Below are 20,194 nucleotides of genomic sequence, written 5' to 3'. Positions count from 1 at the left end.
ATAAATGCGATAATAATCCAAAATTATTCAGTATTTTTAATAAAAAAACTTACTTATTGAACTAATTTTGTAAATAATTAGGGAATACAGATATAAAGAGCATCAGGCATTTTGCAGTTTATATATGAAATCTGCTCTATCGTGCTTCTGGCATATGCTTTTTTCCCATTTCACACTAATGGTGTTTGATATTTTACTCTTTATTGGGCATATGTAATATCTACTGCAATATAATTTTTCTTTGCTTGTGACTCATTAACAACATATCAATTGTGTATTTTTTTTTCTGTTTCTACTGCGATTTGCGGAGCAAAAATGGAAAAGCCAAATTTTCCAGGAAGTACTTCCTATTCTTGAACATCTCTAGTGGGTTTACTTTTTTCGGTAACAACAAGATCATTTGAATTTATATCGGTAATATTTAAAGACAATGGCTAGCCAGTTTGGTCGCAAGAACCATCTTCTGAAGAAAATCCCTTCTCCTCTGATATAGACTGGTCATGACTAAATAAGTTTTTATTTCCTAAATTTCCTAATTTTTTTTCTATAGAATTTTTAACCTACAATCACTATCCTGAAACATTTGAAGTTTTATTTTTATCGTATATCAAAGGAGTAAAAGACCGGCTTGAACTACTTTAACGAATACGCCATGATTCGTACTAAAAATAATAATGTGAGAGCATGCATGGAATGTCAGTATACCCCTAATTGTTCTGTAAATAATAAAAAATGTCAGAAATACGCACTTCCAAAAAGATACATATAGAAAATGACCTTAATTGATGGACCTAATTACCTCTGAATACACAAGAAGACAGCAGACGAATTATTTTTTACTTTGTCGCATATGATGTATACAGGAAGTATTGTAATAGTCAAATGATTCGAATTCGACAGATTCAGGAAATTTCACTTGTCAAGCCTTCCCTAATCTGAAGAACCTGTTGCGAATGGGTATGAGCAAGGATAGAACCTGGGATCTTGTGGTTCGAAGCACAGTAACATGACCACAATACAAAAGCAATTGTCTGGGTAGCGTCGCTGTTAACTGGCTTATATGCTTTCACCACAAACCCATTTTTGGAATTTTTTCTGCCTGTGAATATGATAACAGAAATATTTTCAGCTAGACTCTTTAAATTTGGGTATATTCAGAAGGCCAAATTTTTTAGATTTTTATCAAATTATCAGCGAAATTCATTCACAGTAAGTCTGTTTAGCTGTTCGGGTACAGGACAGTTATATAAACACAAAAGGTGAAGATTAAGTTGATACACGGGTTTAGAGTCTAAAATACAGATCCTTGTCAAATTTTGAACCAAATCTGTCAAAGTGCTGACAGTCTGTCGATATGTACTTTCGCATGCAATAATTCATAAACCCAATGACTTCAATCAATGAAATTTGGTATCTTGTGATTATAAATGTAATTCTGTGTACAAATTTTTTTGGTTTAAATGAATTGATAATAAGGTGGGGAAAATACATTTTATTACGATAAATTCTGTAACAATTCTAAGTTCATGCCAAATATCTATATTTTGTAATTATTTTTCAATGCCAAGCGAGTATTAGCGGCCTTACCATCACCCCTTAAGGTTCACAATGCGGAAGAAGGAGTTAAATATTTTACTATAGAGCATGCGAGAGAGAATTTCGGGAGACACTCTCGTTGGTTAGTTTGGAGTGCCAAAACACCCTGCGTACATCTTTTCGAGTAAATTCCCGAAACGTAAATTAGTTTTAGAACTATATTTGAGAAATGATATATGTGGAAATAATGTTTGCGAAATGATATATTTGGAAATAATGTTTGCGAAATGATATATTTGGAAATAATGTTTGCGCAATGATATATTTGAGAACAATATTTGAAAATTAAAATTTCAAATATTGTTCCCAAATATTTGAATTATATTCCGGGTGATTATAAAATAATTATCCCGATATATGAGATTATAACTATCGTAGTATGCGCAAGAACGGAATAAAAATTTGGTTCAGAGGATTTTGAGGTATGCTTTCAAGAATAATATGAAAAGCAAGTTAAATGATTTAACAAGTTAAATGATCTAACATTTAAGGTTACAAGGAAGAAATTTCAGAATTTTTAAATGGTAACACCGACTTTTTTTTATTTGAGTGTGTTCTCCATAGCAAGAAACAATAAACAGAGTTGGAACGTTACCTGTAGCCCGAAAATCCTCAGCGCGAGACAGACTAAGAAGAAAAGAACTGTCGTGCCAACCAGAGATGTGAAGTTCAAAAGATTCTTTTCGGCATGGTGCGTGCTATGGTTCTAGGCATCATCTGCTTCATGCAAAGTGTCATCATGGCTGAATTAGGCCGAGTAGTAGGTCAATGTTTTGCTTTCTGTTGCTTCTTTTCTTTTATTTGTTGTTTTCTCTTTACTTCGCAATCTGTCCAACACTAGTAAATTCCAAGCTACATTTACCATTCCAACACTATTAATTATTTTTTTGCTATAGATAGCACATTCCAATAAAACGAAATTGAAAATTTCCCCCCTTAACCGCAAGAGTTTAACTGTTATTTTTCATATGATTCTTAAGTGCATACCTCATAATACCTTGAACCAAAATTTTATTCTGTTTCTGTGACCAATATGATAATTATGGTCTCATTTTTGGAAGAGTATTTTTTTAATAATCATCTAGTAAATAAATTAATGAGATTGGAAGCATAGTGTTAGTTATAGAAACACTGTAGACATGTAATAACAATAATTATAATGAAATCAATTTAATTACTTTATTAACTCACTTAATATAAAGAGTTTGTATTTCATAAATCTAAAAATGTTATTAAATTTAGTTAAGAATCAACTCTAATTATAATTTCAGTTGTATTTTTTTCACTATAGCGAAGTCTCGAAGTGGAGAAAGCGAAGGAAGTTATTGATGCCTTGCTTTAGTTCGGGGATCTTACGAGGATTTTATCCTGTTTTTAATGAACGCTCTCAGAAACTGGTGAACTTTCTTCAAGAGGAGACGAAGAAAGAATTTACTTATAAAGAAACGCCCGTAACTCTAGCCGCTCTGGATATTATCTGCGATAAGTCCAGCTTTTATTCAATTTGAACTTGACGTATTAATTGTATTAAGAAGTAAAATATTATTCCGTTCAAAAGAAGATGTATTTAATTAGAAAGTATTTTCATTGTTGTTTTTCAAATACAAAATCCATCAGCATTTGTTACGGCGAAAAAATCTAACAGCCTGAATAATAGATTAAGACAATTTATTCTACATGAAATACGGATGAAAAAAACAGCTTTATAGTTAGCTTTATATAACAGTCTTGGGACATAGAAGAATTTTGTGAGTGAGCCATTAGTTATTTAACGCTTTTTATTTCGTACACACGTACACACACTACCACACACACACATGGACAAGACTTGCATGTTCAGATATGAAAACAATGAAGTGTATATTATAACAATAAAATATTTATGGCAATATTCCGAGCGAGACATGTTAAAAGAAATCATCAGGGCGTAATATCACAGCACCTCACACAAACTAAATAGTTACATCGTTTTCGATTCTTTTTCACACCAGATGGCGTAGCGTAGCTGTTAGCAGCCGAAGAGGGCACAAAAATAGCACAGCGCTGCTTCTAAAAAAGCGCAAAATCACAAAGCACCTAGAGAACCCGCATGACTTCTAAATTTTAAAGAGATACTTCGCTGAACTATTCACTTGAGCTCAACTCAATGGCTTCATCTCATTATAGGTTGACTCTTGTCTGTGACCTTCTGCTTTTTATAGTGCCTGCGACAGTGCATCGAATGTTCTAGAAAAAGTTCGGGAATTCGGTTTCTAATGGAATCATAGTCAAGATTCTCGAATATTCAGGATAATTATTATTGTAAAACCACCAGATAATCGCCAAGGCTGAAAGTCATTGAATTGGCACCAAATTAGTAGCCATCATAATGTCAGTAAAATAGTCCTCCTTACCAGAAGATTTGTTACACAGGATAACAAACTTATAACAACATGTTTCTCCATTACAAATTTAAAAAAAAGATGTGTATCTGGGAAACACTTTCTATTACCGCTCTACAGATCATATCTTTTGATCTGGATTATCAAATTAAATAAAAATAAATTTCGGAGGAAAATGAAGTGCGTTTCGCAGCAATTTTTGAAATTTTAAATAACGAATTAATTAATTAAAAGTTAAACCTGATCTTTCCGTTGATCTGCTTAGCAGAAATGTTTCATAGTCACAGTGACATGAACTTCAATGCACAAAAATTCATTTCAAATTTGCAATGTTCAATCCTTTTTCATTCTTTCACTAAAAATTTAATAGCCGCGATTTTCTCTCATTGTTGTAATCAAATGAAAGGCCTGTTTATTATCTGCTCATCTTTCTTGTAGAGTTAGAAAGAGAAGTATCAAAATCTCAGAAGATAATTGGCAACTAGAACATATTTTATCTTGACAGCATTGATTGTAATAAGAATATATGTAAGTTGACAGCATTAGAAATAATCTTGTAGACAAAGCAGAGCAGGAGGAAGGTATTAATTTAGCATTGATTTGTGTTTATTTCAATTCTGTAGTTGAAAGCACTCTTTCCAGGAAATCTTCAAACTATACATAAGAAACTTAATTGGAAATTAAACAAAATTATTTTCTTGGCCAATATCAAAGGCGGTTAACAAATGAATAACTCTATTTTTGTTTTCCATGTGCATTACAAGAGAGAGTGAAGAGAAAAAATAATAGAAAACTATGAAAGGAATAAAACGTTTGAAATAGGATTATAGTTTTCGTTTACTAGACTCGTTAGAATTTATATATATATATATATATATATATATATATATATATATATATATATATATATATATATATATATATATATATATATATATATATATATATATATATATATATATATATATATATATATATATTTCATATTAGAAATATCAGAATATTTATATATATATTTCAGAAACGATGTTTGGTGTAAAAATAGGAGCTCTGGAGAATGATAATTCTCAGCTCGTCCGATCGGTTCGAAGGTATGTTATACATTCTTGCAATTTATTAATGCTTGTATTAGTAAAAAATGTTTATATAATATAAATTTATATGTATTATACAATTTACATGTATATATCTGTATAAAATTTATACTTAATGTAATTTTTACTAATTAATTTATTTGTATGAATCTTCTGACATACCAAAGTAATAACATTTAAAGGAATTGAGGGAAAATCTAAAGCACAATAAGAAATAAGAAATATGTGTCAAACTGAATCCGTCAACGGTCACATCACTCACACCAAGTCCATCTTCACATCTTTTTCCCGCAGATGGCGCAGTTGTTACAATCCGCGGATTATAAAAGAGTAATACAGAACAGCTAATCGTTATTAAACAACCGCAGATCCACAAAGCACTGAGAGAATTGCCAGCATTCTAAATAGATGCTTCTCTCAATTATTCGATTGAGCTCAACTCAATTGCTTCATCTTACTATGGATTGGCAATCATCTGTGCGCCTCTGCTTTATATAGTTCCCTTGACAGTGACCCCAATGATCTGGAAGTCTGAAATTCGAATCCTAATGAAATTATTTCCAAGATTCTCGAAAGTTCGTCATAATTATTATTGAAAAAACCACTAAAGCCAAGACAGAAAGTCATGAACTTGGCATCCATTTAGCATCATTATATATTTATATGATACCTAGATGTAATATAATTTTTATTAATTAAATTTATTTCTATGCATCCTCAGTCAAAGCAAAGTAATAATTCTTAAAGAATATGATTGAAAACCTAAAACATAAAATGAAATCACTAATATGTATCAATGGATATTGGTCAACGTTTTGATCGTCTTTTGATTTACTTATTTGATCAAATAAGAAGACGGTAAATGCGATAAAAAGAGAGATAAATGTATTTTAGAATATGATTTTTATATTAAAGCAACGTAAGTCTGTCTAGTTTTGCATTTAGTTCGCGTTTTGGCAAATTATTCTATATTTCTGAATATGATGAATAAATTCACTGTAAACAAGATGAATGAAACTTAATGTATTAAACAAGATCTACGAATTTGTAGTTTTCATATAATGTCGCATAGACCTGATAAGAGAAGATATTAGTGCATATTTATATTTTCTGCACTATATTATGAAGGTAAACACGAAAAAGAATAGACAGAATACACGACGTAGAATTTAGTTAGCACCGAGGGAAACTCCTGCTAATTAATTTGTAATTAGGAAAAGATACTGCATGATATTTTTTTTCCATTTTAGCTGGTTAATATTCGATCATAGTTTGTTTTTTAGCAATGTAATAAATACTTCCTTTGATAGTTTATTAGGAAGAAAATTCCTTTTCAGCAAATAAAGAAAGTAATATATGGGAGAACCTGTTATATATATTAATTATTACAGATTTTTTTTCTTGTTCCATTAGTAATTTTTGAACGAAGAGATATAAACTTTTTCTATCGAAAATACGACAGAAAAAAAATAGATAAAAATGATTTTTGTGTCAAAAAAATTTTAATTAAAAATATTTAATTTTTATATCGTCTTGGAAAATATTTACAATTTTTCCTTATTTAATTCTCTTAGAATTAACGAGATATTTATGTCAAGAACGTTCAATGTCGATTATTGGCCAAACTGGATATTTAATCTGTCAAAAGATGGAAAAGAATTCAGGCGACACAAACAGATTATCCATGACTTTTCAAAAAAACGTAAGAGAGATATTCTTTTCAAAATTTTATGACTCGCTTTTGATTTAAAAAAAAAAGCTGCAAAAGAGTAATATAATATGGTCTCCTAATACATTTATAATTATCTCGTAAATCTGGAATAAAATTTTATCAAGATAATTCGTTTTTTCCAAAATTAGAAAGAATTAGAATTAGATTTGATTAGAAAGAATTAGATTTTGAGAAAGAATTAGATTTTCTGAGAATACTTCTCACATTACTTACAGGTAACAAATGTTATAATGACTTTTACTATTTCATAGAGATTTGCAGTTCATAGACCTGCCCTTAAGATTTAATCTATTTTGGAATGTTTGCAATCTTTTTTCAATTCCTACTATTAGTTCACACTCTCTCTCTATACATACATCTTGTTCAAATTTTCAATCGTTAATAAAATACTTTTCATTCATCCACTCAAGTTCAAATACATTTTTTTAAACTTGTAGTAAATGACACTTGATGTTAATACAGTTTTTTCAAATATTAATTAATTAATAAAATTTCTCTAGTAATTTCTATTTGGTCGCCAAAATCGCCAAATCCATCGCCATGTCGCCAAATGATCTCCAAGTTTGTCTCCAAGCTCTATTTTGCCACTTATTGTAATTCTGTCATATGTATATACATGTTTATATTAATTGTAATTATTTAATAAAGAATAACTAAAATAAAAAAAAATTATGTTGACATAAATAGGAATTGAATTAAAATTTTTTTATATATATATTACTTACTTGAAGTAAACTTGCAAAAAGTCTGTCCTAAATTTTAGTAATATCATTGTGAACCATATGACTTCAATATTCTACTAAATATCTGCCTTCTATTCTTAATTACATTATCTGGAATAAATTAAGAAAAGAGTAATGTAATTGGCGAAATTACTTTGAACTAACTTTCCTGTTTTAAAAGATGTTTTAAAATTAGTTGCAAAATTTTCTTTGATAGTTATTTTCTAATTTTACTCTTTATTATGAAATTATTATTTAAATATTCCACAGCAAAATTTGATCTTATTCAAAAATTAGATTCTTTTCAAATTTAAAGCTAAATCACTTCATAATTGAGGATTTTTTTACCTTTTTCATTAGTGCTCTTTTGATAAATATGAAAAAGAATCTCACTAAGTTCAACGGCCGATATGTTTACTGCCACATACACACAAAACACACATAAACACATACAAACACACACACATACACACACAAAACACACATAAACACATACAAACACACACACATACACACACAAAACACAACACACACACACATAGACATATACTGTAAATTACAAAGTTGCGTAAAAAAAGGTGCAAAATGTTATGAAATGAATTAAAATTTTCAGGGGATTAAACTTTAAAAAATACAAAAATTAAATTTTTATACGGATCCCGCACAAAAACATTCCTAGTGAGTAAAATCTCTAATAAGATCCCCATCCCATAAGATCTAATAATCCCCATCCTCTAATAAGATCATGCACAAAATTTCAGAATTTTATCATGAAAATTTATGTTAAGATATGTTAAAACAAAGTTGGAGAAGGATCAATCACAAATTAAAATGCAAATGTTTACAGCTTCAGTGCAGATGACGCGACGCAGGAATACATCATAAGAAAATTAAATATACTTCATATCTTTTGTTTTAAATACAAATTTTAAAATCTAGGCTTTCTGAAAAATACTTTAAAATATTAGTTCACAAATTACAGAATATAACTTAAAAATCAGTCAGTGAACTTGTAAAAAATCTTATGTAATCTTTCATTAAAGTAATCTTCTCTTTAAGTTATTATTTCTAAACATTTTTAATATTTTTGAAACAATAAATAGTAAAATTATTATTTATATATTCAATCATTACCTACTTTCTTAATTTGTGTACGACCCCTAAAACACAAACATCCGATACGATTTTTTTCTCTTTGCCAACTCATATCCAGGTATTGAAAAGTGATTTAAGTCAGCATTTATGTAGTTTTATATCTTTGAGACTTTTTGTACCCTCCCAAGTCCTACCGATTGCCTCATCTTGGGAGGGTGTCCCTGGGCGGTAAAGTACGTCGGGAGCTTGCTCCTGGTAGGGTCCCCCAAGTTGCGTGAAGGCCATTCCACTATGCATAGCTAAAATCTGCAGGTGAAGGAGCTAAGACAGTCTTCTACCTCCTGGTGCTCCAGCCTTTTGACTCACAGAAGCTACACTTTCCTCCCCATGAATCGGTTGACAAATGATCTTAGTGCTGCATCGTTGAAGCTGATTTCACTCCAACACGATATTCATTTCCAGTGGATTCCATCTCATGTGGATCTACTTGGTAACGAAATAGCAGACAGGCTTGCAAAGAAAAGAAGCAGCCTAGAGACTCCATCTTCTGCTGAGCTCACATACTTAGAACTGTTCTCTAAGGCGAAATTCCTAAATAAGAAGAATTGGATGGTACCCCCTACTCATGATTTGTATAGAGTCAATAAGCAGGGCCAGTCCTTAATTCTTCCTTGTGATAGAAAAACCAACACTTGCCTGTCGCGCCTTGCCAGTGGCCACCTTAAATGTCTTTTCTTTTCTCAGGCTGAAAAGTCTTACCCTCTTTGCCCGAAATGCTGCCAACATCGGGTCTCTGCTGAACATATTCTACTCTGTTTAGGACTTCTTTGAGGAAAAATTTATTCTTCGCCCTTCCTCGTTTTTGACTTTTTTCTTGTCAACGGATTTTTGGATTTGGTCTGACTAAGTGCGGCCATGGAGATTAGCAACAACAACAACAACAGACGTTTTGTGATAAAATGCTGAAATCTCGTACATGACCTTATTAGAGGATGGGGCACATTTTACTCATTTGGAATTTTTTCGTACGGAGTCCATAAAAAATTTAAATTTTGTATTTTTTAAAGTTTTATTCCCTGAAGACTTTAATGAATTTTCAAAGCAATTTGCACCGTACAATTTTGTAATACCGGTATTCAGAAGTTCAAATACCGCTTTTTCGGTATTTACTAGAAATTTCTAAAATTGTCTCCACTATGTGTTCAGGGATCGCCAACATAGCAAATTAGTAAACGTTTTTGTTTTTATGTCTCCATAATGGGCATAATTAAATAGCTTATTAACGACTAAATTAATTGCTTAAATCTAAATTAGCGAAACATGGATTATCCCTGAAAGAAGATATTGTATCCATAACGACTGATGGAGAAACAGTTATGAAAAAAGTTGGAAAGTTGATTGGTTCAAATCAGCAATTGTGCTATACCCATGGAATTCACTTAGGAGTAATAGATGTATTATACCAAAAAATAAAGAGCAGAACAATCCAAATACTGTGGATATAGAAACTTCGGATTCCAACTTCGAATAGAGTAAGAGTGTGAGTGATATTGACAATGAAGATAATAACAATGTAAGGGTTGAAGAAGATACTGCTAATGAGGGTGAAATATTAACCCATCAAGAATTGCTTCCTATAATTTGTAAAGTTCGAAAAATTGTTAAGATATTTAAATTTCCCCTACAAAAAATTCAATATTACAAAAATATATACTAACTAAAAATAAAACAGAATATATGTTAATATTAGATTCTAAAACACATTGGAAGAGTTTACACCTAATAATGGAACGATTTTTGAAACTGGGAAATCCAATCCAAAAAGCAATAATCGACTTTAACCTGTAAATTAATTTTTCAGATAGTGAATTCCACTTAATATCCAAAACTGTATCAGCTCTACTTCCTAAAGAACTGGGTGTTGATGCATTGTGTTGGAGAGATTCTAATTTACTAACAGCTAATGCAACAAAAAATTTCATGTTGCAGTCACTGAAAAAACAGCACACATCACTATCTGAAGAATTAATTACATATTACATTGAAAAATAGCACAGAAGAAAGGCATACCGAAATAAAAAATGTCTTATAGTATTTACATAATTATAATGATTTTAAAACTAAAAAAAACAATTAATTAAAAGAGACTAACCAATTCAAATCTGATCAAGTTTATAGTAAATTTTCTTAAAAATTTTTACCCACAAACCTATCCACATTCAAAAGAATTTGGTTCAGTTAATGAAGATTATGATGACACTAATGTCGATAGTGAAAATTGTCTCTTGAACAAAAATTAGAATTAGTGATAAATAAAAAAATCAACGAACCAAAATACAATTCAGAAATCAGCTATATTCAAAACCATCCTACCAGAAATAGATTTATTTGAAAATGAGGGATTTAGAGGTAAATACTTGGAAACAGTATATCGCGCATTGCTAACAGTAACACCAACTAGCGTAGATGCCGATAGAACGTTTTGGACAGCTGTAATTTTTGCACAAAATTACTTTTCAGGCTTAGTGACAGTACAATTGATAGAGTATGTTTTTAAGATCACTTTTGAAAAATTTGTAATAGTACCAGAGACTGAATAGTGAAATTTACACTTTTTTTGCGATTTAAATAAATAAGATGTTCCTTTACTTTTTTGTGATTCTTTATATACTGTTATAATTTATAGGTAACAAATTATTTTTTTGTGATATTTACACTCTCTAATAAAACTGGCATATAAAACAAAAAGACACCTGTGTTTTTATTTTTTTTCTAAAATTTCTAATATCGGTTTTAAAACCAGTATCCCGGTATTAATATCTAAAAAATACCGAATACCGGTATTGAACTTTTAGTCCGATATTGTCAATCCCTACTAACAATGAATCATTACTGTTTCGGAAGGAATAATAAGTACAAGACTTTTATATCTGCATTTCTTTTTAAATTGTGTATCTTGATAAATAAAAGTGTTTCTTTGGGAAAATATCCGATTTTTAGTTTCATTTTGTCTTTTAGATAATCCATGAGAGAAAAGAGAGATATTTGAGCGGTCACATAGAGCAAGATAGAGGAAAACGAAAGGCTCTGCTAGACCGTCTGTTGGAAATGCACATGGAAACAGAGGAACTTAGCGAAGAAGATATTTGGGAAGAAGTGAACACTTTTGTACTGGCGGTAAATAACAACGATGATATGACACAAATGTTTACATTGTGCCAATTTTACGGTATATAATCAAAGTACCTGTGTATCAACATCGAAGCTAAACTTGAATTCTATCAATGTGCAAGAAAAAGTTTTTCTTCGGGATTGAAGAGACTTAAAATACAAGAGATGTTCAAATGAATAGGTATGAAACGACACTATTGGTATAAATGAAGACTTTATTCAAAGTATACACCATAAGCCTGAGCACAACGATCCCATGGATTAACGAGTCGAAGGATTCCTTGTTCCCAGAATTCTTGTGGCCGTGATGAGACCCAGTCCTTCACAGCGTCCTTGAGTTCACCGTCCGAGTTGAAGTGCTTCCCTTTCAGATGTTTTATCAGGGGACCAAACACATGAAAATCTCAGAACAACATGCCCGAGTTGTAGGGCGGATGGTCTAGCTGCTCAGACTTGAACTTAGGAAGTTCCGCGTGTGTGGACCTGGAGACGTGTGGACGCGCGTTATCATGAGGCAGAAACACTCCCTCCGTGAATAGCCTCGGTATTTTGTTCTTGATGGACCTGCGTAGTATTCGGAGTGTCTCACATCGGAGCATAGTTAATGGTTCTGTGCTCGAGGAATTTCACAAGTAGCGGACCTTGGACGGCGAACTCAAGGACGCTGTGAAAGACTGGGTCGTCACGGCCACAGGAATTCTGGGAACAAGAAATCCTTCTTCTCGTTAATCAATGGGATCGTTGTGCTCAGGCCTATGATGTATACTCTGAACAAAGTCTTCATTTATACCCACAGGGCCGTTTCATACCTTTTCATTTGAACACAAGTTGTGTTATGAAATTCTTGATAATTTCTAGATATTATTTTAGCATTTAATTCGAGGTTTCTGAATAAGAAATGTTCTGATGGAAATTAGGAATTTTTTACAGTACCATTTTATACCTATCATAATTTATTTCCTATATTGCAATCAGTTTTTAATTGGCTGTAACTATCAATCAAGTAAATAATTAATTAAGATTCATTTAAAAGAAAATACAATTCAGAAATGAAGAATTACGAGCGTAATATTTTATAAATCAAAATTTGCTTGAGACATTATGATATTTTTAATCTGATTTATTATGAAATGCTACGAATGAAATAACCTGAAAAATTAAAAGGTTCCATAAAAAAAAATAATTGACATAGGGTTTTATACTGGTTTCGAATTCAAAAATTTTTAAAAATTATTACTTTTATAAAAAAAATATAAAAAACTATTAAAAATGAAAAAATATATTTCACTATATGCAAATCAATATAGTAAATCTACTTCGTACTTACTCCATAATTGCATTTTTCCCGGTGACTGGAGGCACATCAAATTCGTGTATTAATATTTCTGAATTTATTTATTCATTTTTTTTCTGGATTATTCTCTTAGAGATTCCAAAACATTATAGCAGAATTTGATTTATTTACATTAAATAAACTGGACTTCTCTTCAGATGACCATATTTAGGAAATCCAAGTCCATTTTTTTTAATTTATAAAATTTTATATTTAGGGTCATGAAACAGTATCCAGTGCAATTGTTTGGGCTCTGTACCTTATAGGACTCCATTGCGACGTCCAAGAAAAAATTCACGATGAGCTGGATAAAGTATTTGGTGAAGATACAAAGAGACCTGTGACGGAGAAAGATCTCAACGAACTTCAATACCTGGATTGTGTTCTGAAAGTAAGGTTAAAGATGATAATTGAAATATTCCACATACGATTATCCAAAAATCTAAGTTTTACTGAAATTAAATTATTCACTCTAGATGTTTGAATGAAATATTAAACATCAATTCTCACATGAAGGATTTATTATCCAATGCTAAATTTTGAATAAAATTCTTTTATAAGTCTGAGAGCTTTGAAAAAGTCTTTCCATTATTAAAATTACAGCTGCCTGCTTGTGTAGTCAATGCTTATATTATAATTGAAGAAATGTTTAAGAATATTCATGAACACTATTTATATATGTGGGTTAAATTACTTAACGCAGTTTAACAAAAGAGAGTCATAAATAACAAAGGGATAGATTTTAGGAATATTGTCAATGTGAGTCGTGCATGATTTGCCAGAAAAAATTGAATTTTAGCTCAAATTCCAATATATCATATTCAATTAGAAGAGAACGAAAGCATTTCGCAGGTAAATTAACTGCTTATTGTGATTCTTTAAAAATATTTAAACTTTTGTTAGCAATATTAATTTTATTTCAATGAAACCTTATATAATATAGACATCTGTAGAAATGATGATTCTTAATAAGAATGTTTTCTCTCTTTCATTTAAATTCTGCGTCCTAAAGAACAGAGGGATATTTATAAATAAAATTGAAGAATCTGTCTTGATTAAACACTCTCCATCTAGGCTGCCGTAACTGATGCACATTTCCTCATTAACCCTCAAGTAATCATCATGTCACTCCAAAATTGGGCGCAAATGTATTTAAATTAGTTTTAACGGATTGAAGAAAATAGAAACTGATTCACGATACTTTAAGTATAAGGTATCCTATAGCAAAGCAGAACTCTGTTTCCCTATCCTTTAACAGAGTACTCTGTACTACATGAAAAATATTTTGTTCAAAGTTTGGGACAAAATATCCTTATTCGATACGTATTTCTGCAAAACTGGAGCATGACTCAATGCAGAATGTTCCAATTAATTATAAATCACCATTATTCATTTATCTGCCTTAAAAATTCTTCTGTTAAATTATAATTCATTGGCTTAGAAAATTTCTACCAATAACTTTGATCCACATTTTTCATTGGTTGATCCTAAAATAGTATATTTTCTTTCGCGCTATGATTGCATACGAAACTTCATAAATTTACTTTTTTTTAACAACTATCTTTTAAATTATATAATTCAAATATTATTTAAATTCTTGAAATACATCTAATTTTACCAAAACAATACGTAAAGTTTCCTCATAACTATGTAAGAATTTAATACGAGAAGATAGAAATGCATTTAATCTATAGAATTCCAAGCTTCGCCCTCATTCCCTATTCTTGTGTCCTCTGAAATTTGAAGTATGGCCAAAGATGGCTCTTGCGCCATAAAACAAAACCAAAACCAAAACTGAAGTTTGAAAAGATCTCTAATAACAGGAACTTTTTCTGTTTTCAATAATAGCACTGATTTCTTTCAAAAATTTGGTCCTGATAACGTTTAGCAGCTACGTGACTCGTATTTACTATTGCTTTTCATTGAGGACACCCTTTAACATCTGGTATAACTATACCTCACCCCTTGCCGTAAGTCTGATAGGTCTTCGGTTATGGTAATTATGCAAGAGAGAGGCCAAATCCAATCGGATATCTCAGTTTCAAGCAACTATTGTCGTGAAATCATAATAATGACAAGAATAAGAAGATTTTATAGAATATTTTACATACAGTACACTCCCGAGTACCCGGTCCGAGACTATCCGGTTTCCGTACTATCAGTCCTAGTTTCCTTTCATCATAATTAAATAAGGAAGGCAAGCCGTTTCACTGGCAAAATTGCAAAGGCATTAGAATAGGGTGTCTGCTGCGATACTCTTACGTGTAGGGTGCAAAATACAAGTTGTGAAAGGAAAAAAGCAGGGCTCTCTCTGCTCGTTGTTCGTCAGTGTGTATCGGACCTCAATTGCTGCCACTGCTCTGATTACATCTGTGTAATCATTTATCGATGAAAAATAATATCAGTTTGAGTCAAATTCCTTAAGAATCTGGCTTTGTTTCCTGCATTGAAGTTAGGCACTACAAAATTTGTGTTAAAATGTGAACAGTTTATATCCTTTAACTTACTTTTTCTCCAATAAATTCTTGAAAAGTCCAATGCAGTATATAAACATATGTAAATTACCAGTACAGAGCTTTCTATTTTAACAAGATACGTAATCGGCAACTGCTTCTCTGATTCGACCAGGCCGCGACCGCTGTCCTATTTTACGTGGCTTGAAACAAATGGAGGGCTTAGTATTCCATAGAAGTACGTGTACGTGTACGTATAGGTATTATGATAGTGAGTTTTGTTATAAAAACTTTGTCTTCGGGTATTAGTAGGAAAAGAAATGAGTTCATAGAACTTTGGCCTATCCGGTTTTTTTGTTATCCGGCCTACTCTTCCGCCACATTAGACCGGATTCTCGAGAGTGTACTCTATATTTGTGTAAATGTCATTTGTAGCAAGCATAAAAATAAAATAATTATTAAATAATCTTTATAAACACCCAACTGCAGGAAACAATGAGAGTTTATCCTACAGCACATTCGTTTGGAAGACAAATGCCGGAAGATACTAACATTTGTAAGTAATGTTAATTTTATTACCCTTTTTAATTGTAAAAAAAAAGATTCAGTAGCCTTGTCTTATTTTTATTTTCAGACTGATATTTTTTTAAACTATCCACTTTCATATCAATAGATTACTATCCAAAGCCTTCTATGTATTAGTTTTAAATCGCTTCGCATGAATGAGAATGGGAAATGAAGACAGTTGTGTGTGATTTCAGTTATTTCTTTAGAAGAGAAGACTTTAGTGATACAGAATTCTATGCAGTTTAGTTAAATCTTAATGCTGAATTGAATTGTAAGAATTTAATTTAAACTTATCACATTAAATTTGATATTCATGAAAATGGGGTTTTGCTTCTACTAAATCAAGGATGTTTAAAACGTTTCAAGCTGATTTTCTTTTCTATATTTCAAATAATTTTCATGATGGAGTTATTGAATTTTACTTTTTGTTGGTAAGTTCGATGTAAGCTTTTATTATATAATTTAATATTTAATTTTTTACTTGTTGACAGTCGTATCTGCTTCTTTTTTCGTTCTCAAATTGCATGGCTACACAAATTGAAACTTTCACAATGTTTGAGTAAGTCTGCCACTATATAGAACAATGTAACAATATTCAATAATTAAAAAGAATATTTTTATGACGTCTGTTATATAAAACGAATTGAAAATGGAAAAAAAGTTTTTTTTTTGTTCTGTTTAAATGTATATATAAATTTTTTTTATGATTTGAGAACCATGCAGCCAGTAAAAAGTATATCCTAAAACCTATTGGCAAAAAATATATTAACGAATGAGTTCATCTGAGCATTTTTTATAATATTTTATCCAAAATTTAGTAATCTTTTTATAAAATATGAATGCTGAATCTTAATATTTCAACATTAATTAGAGATGAGAAATTTCTCATTTTCTACATTTGTAGTGAGGACAATGCTACCGCTTTGATTTAATATACATAATTAAAATTCTCATGTTCACTATTCAAGCTGATTTAGCGCCATTGTGACAATATTAAAGTAGGGGAGAATATTATTGCAATAAACATGCAATGCTATTGCTAATTACATAGAAATGCATGTTTGGATATGCAACATATATGAGCTGTAAAGCATATTACTCATGAAATTTTCTTTGATATAAAGATCAAATGCAATAGAATATATTTAAAATTTAGGTATAAATTCTTTTAACATGTTTGACACTCAGGAGCCATTAAATTCAAATTTTTGAGGAAGGTTTGTGCTGTCTGCTGGATTTTTATAAATATTGCAAAGCTGATGTAAGAGATAAAAACTGCCATTTCTCAGCTATCTTGATATAATTTTACTTTTAAATTAGCTCTGAGAAAGAAGTCACACGTTCAGCGTTTTGACAGGCCAAGGAGCCGTCTTTTTCAAATAATCCAAGTAGTGGCATGCGGCCGTGAATAAAGCTGGCCCAAACATTTCCAGAAAAAGACTTTTAAAATGCACGTACCAAAGAGTGGCCCACCGTGTGTAAGAAGTATTTCCAATCCTGCAATGTTACTTAATTTACCTATTTGTCCTCTGCTGTAGGTTTCTCACATTAGTACTGAATTATTCAGAGAAAGCTGTATGACTGTGGTGTTTGTGGGGTTGACGGAGTTCAAAAATTTCACTTCGGCTGGATATTCACCAATTCAATAACTAAAGATCTTTAAAAAACTTTAAATGCGTGTGTCATGTGCCGTGTTTCTTTTAGACTAGACTTTCAAACTTCATTTATAGAAAACGGAATTGATATTTCATAAAATTACTGACAACTTCTTTCAATAAATTCTGATTTGGTGTAAATAAAGAAAGTAATGGGTAGATAAAAATTGTAATAACATACATATCAGGCCGTCGAAACGGTCACGCAATAATTAATCTTCCCCTAAGCCCATTCGAATTCAAATATCTCCGAGATCCCAGTTGCGAAAATTTATAATGTAATGCAGAAAAAAAAATTAAGTAATGTACAAGGAATCTTACATAAAACAAACACAAAATAAATTTTCTATTGAATAAAGTTCGATTATATACGAAACAGAATAAAATTTGAATCCAGAAATTTACATAAAAAAATTTAAATGCGGATCATATCAAGTGAAAAAAAATTGTTTAAATTAGAAGTCTGAAATCAACTATTTTTAGAATTTTAAATGTATTTAAAACATTAAAATAGGAATTCAATTCATGCAAAAATTCACGAATAAAATTTTTATGGCACTTATATGGGCTATATTTCACCAATTTGAGTTTATTTTTCCACAAGGTAAATTGTTTAAAATTGGAAATCGAAATAGATGGAATCATGGGAAGTTATATGATATAATTTTTTCAAGTAGGAAAAATCCCTGCAAATTAAATTGCTTTTTCCATTTAATATTCCTCAAATCCTCCTAATTTAGTAAATTAAAATTCCCGAGTTTTATTATTGAGGAGTGCACGAAACAGGAAATGAAAGTACTTGTTATTGATTCGGAAAAGAATATTTCACCTTTTTCACAAAATTTCCAGTTGATTTTGCTAATTTTTATTATATATGTAAACCAAAACCGCTAGAACGTTTCCTATCTCTTACTTTATCAAGACATGTCTTAAAATTTAACTTTATTAGAATCACCTGGCCTTGACTGATTTCGATAATTTATTTCCGAATTTACCAGCACAGCTAACCAACCAGAAGGCTCCACATGTACAGGTTTACATCAGCATTTCAGAATCAATCGGTATGATGTTCCAAGCCTATTGTGTCATGTCTACTCTAATTGATGAAAACCATTTCTTTAGATGAAAAACTTATTCATTTCATGTACTTGAAAACTTTTAAGAAGAAATTGGTGACAAATCTTTTCTTATTTTTATAAATATTTCGCTAGTATAATCGGGATCTCCAACATTTCTGTGAGTTCTTTTTCCTCATCTCTATGATGTAAAACTAAACTCAGTGGCACGACAGAAAACTAAACTCACTTGGCCCACATGGGCTGCCGTGCCAGCTCATGTGGGCCAAGACCTACAGTGCTCATATCTGCTTTCTTGTCCCAGAGCCCTGGGGTGCAAGGCATATGTTCCGGTTAGGTGCTCAGCCTAACCCGGCACACCCAGTGTTTAGTTTCAGGCATGCTTGGTCCACAGTTTATCGACCCACTGAAAGGATAAAAGTCTGAGTCAATCTTTCCGACTCCTAGATGATACATTATTTGTAAAAATAATATTCAAAGTAAAGCATTTTTCTCGGGATTTTCGGCTGAATGAAGTAGCAAAATAAAATATCAATTTAAACTTATTATTATATAATCATTAAATATTATTTAATTTTTATAAACTAATAATCAAAAGGATAGCCAAACATTAAATATAGCATTTGTATCATATATAAAATAAGCAGGGACTAGTAATTATTAGAAAAATGTTTTAACAATGTATAAAACTCATGGAGTACCATCCAAAATATCGGGATTATGAGATGTATTTTATATGATGCAGCAATGATTTACAAAATGAAATATATCTTTATTCAGAATAATCCATTTTTTAGGTGGACATATTTAACCGAAAGGAACTGCGTGCGTTGTTATGACGTACTTCCTACACAAAGACGAGGATGTATTCCCGGATCCTGAAAAGTTCGATCCAGAGCGATTTTCCACTGAAAACAGGCTGAAAATTCCTGAATACGCTTACATTCCTTTCGGTGCAGGCCCAAGAAATTGTATTGGTAAGGATAGAAAATAAATTCTAATTAATTCAAGTGTCTACTCTTTTCCAAAAACGAAAGAATTTTTTTAATAAATCTCTCCACCTATCAGATTTTACAAAATTGAAGGGGTTCAAAATGCTTATGATTGGTTTAAAATATGATCCCTTTCTGATTGCCTGCTGTATCATCATTAACTATATAAAGGATGTCCCAAAATTAACGCAAAATTTAAATTTGCCACCATTTATGCAGTAAAGTGTTGGTAACATTATTAAAAGACATTTGGCAGCTGATAGTTTAGGGTTAGTAAAAATGGAGCGTTACACGATAGAACAAAGTGTTAACGCAAGATTTGAATTA

At 31.0% G+C, this 20,194-nt stretch overlaps 1 protein-coding gene across 19 annotated transcripts in view; it reads left to right on the top strand.

Annotated features, from left to right (window-relative positions):
- Positions 1-19,850, top strand: part of LOC129981341 (cytochrome P450 4V2-like) — a 35,041-nt gene extending 15,191 nt beyond the window's left edge. For 5 of the 19 annotated variants that reach the window (XM_056092152.1, XM_056092156.1, XM_056092147.1 and 2 more), the window contains 7 exons: positions 2,888-3,344; positions 4,999-5,068; positions 6,646-6,773; positions 11,639-11,797; positions 13,342-13,515; positions 16,067-16,133; positions 19,673-19,839. In XM_056092152.1, coding sequence (XP_055948127.1) covers positions 5,035-5,068; positions 6,646-6,773; positions 11,639-11,797; positions 13,342-13,515; positions 16,067-16,133; positions 19,673-19,686 — 576 coding nt within the window. In that variant the 5' untranslated portion in view covers positions 2,888-3,344; positions 4,999-5,034 and the 3' untranslated portion in view covers positions 19,687-19,839. Of the gene's footprint in view, positions 1-20; positions 2,361-2,867; positions 4,842-4,998; positions 5,069-6,645; positions 6,774-11,638; positions 11,798-13,341; positions 13,516-16,066; positions 16,134-19,672 lie in introns of those variants that run through there. The other 14 variants (XM_056092154.1, XM_056092151.1, XM_056092148.1 and 11 more) reach the window with 9 other exon arrangements.
- Positions 19,851-20,194: the final 344 nt, after the last annotated feature.

The sequence above is a fragment of the Argiope bruennichi genome, chromosome 8, assembly GCF_947563725.1.
Source record: "Argiope bruennichi chromosome 8, qqArgBrue1.1, whole genome shotgun sequence".
In the NCBI taxonomy this organism is placed as follows: domain Eukaryota; kingdom Metazoa; phylum Arthropoda; class Arachnida; order Araneae; family Araneidae; genus Argiope; species Argiope bruennichi.
The sequence above is the reverse complement of the archived record's forward strand: the minus strand, read 5'-3'. Positions and strand labels throughout refer to the sequence as shown.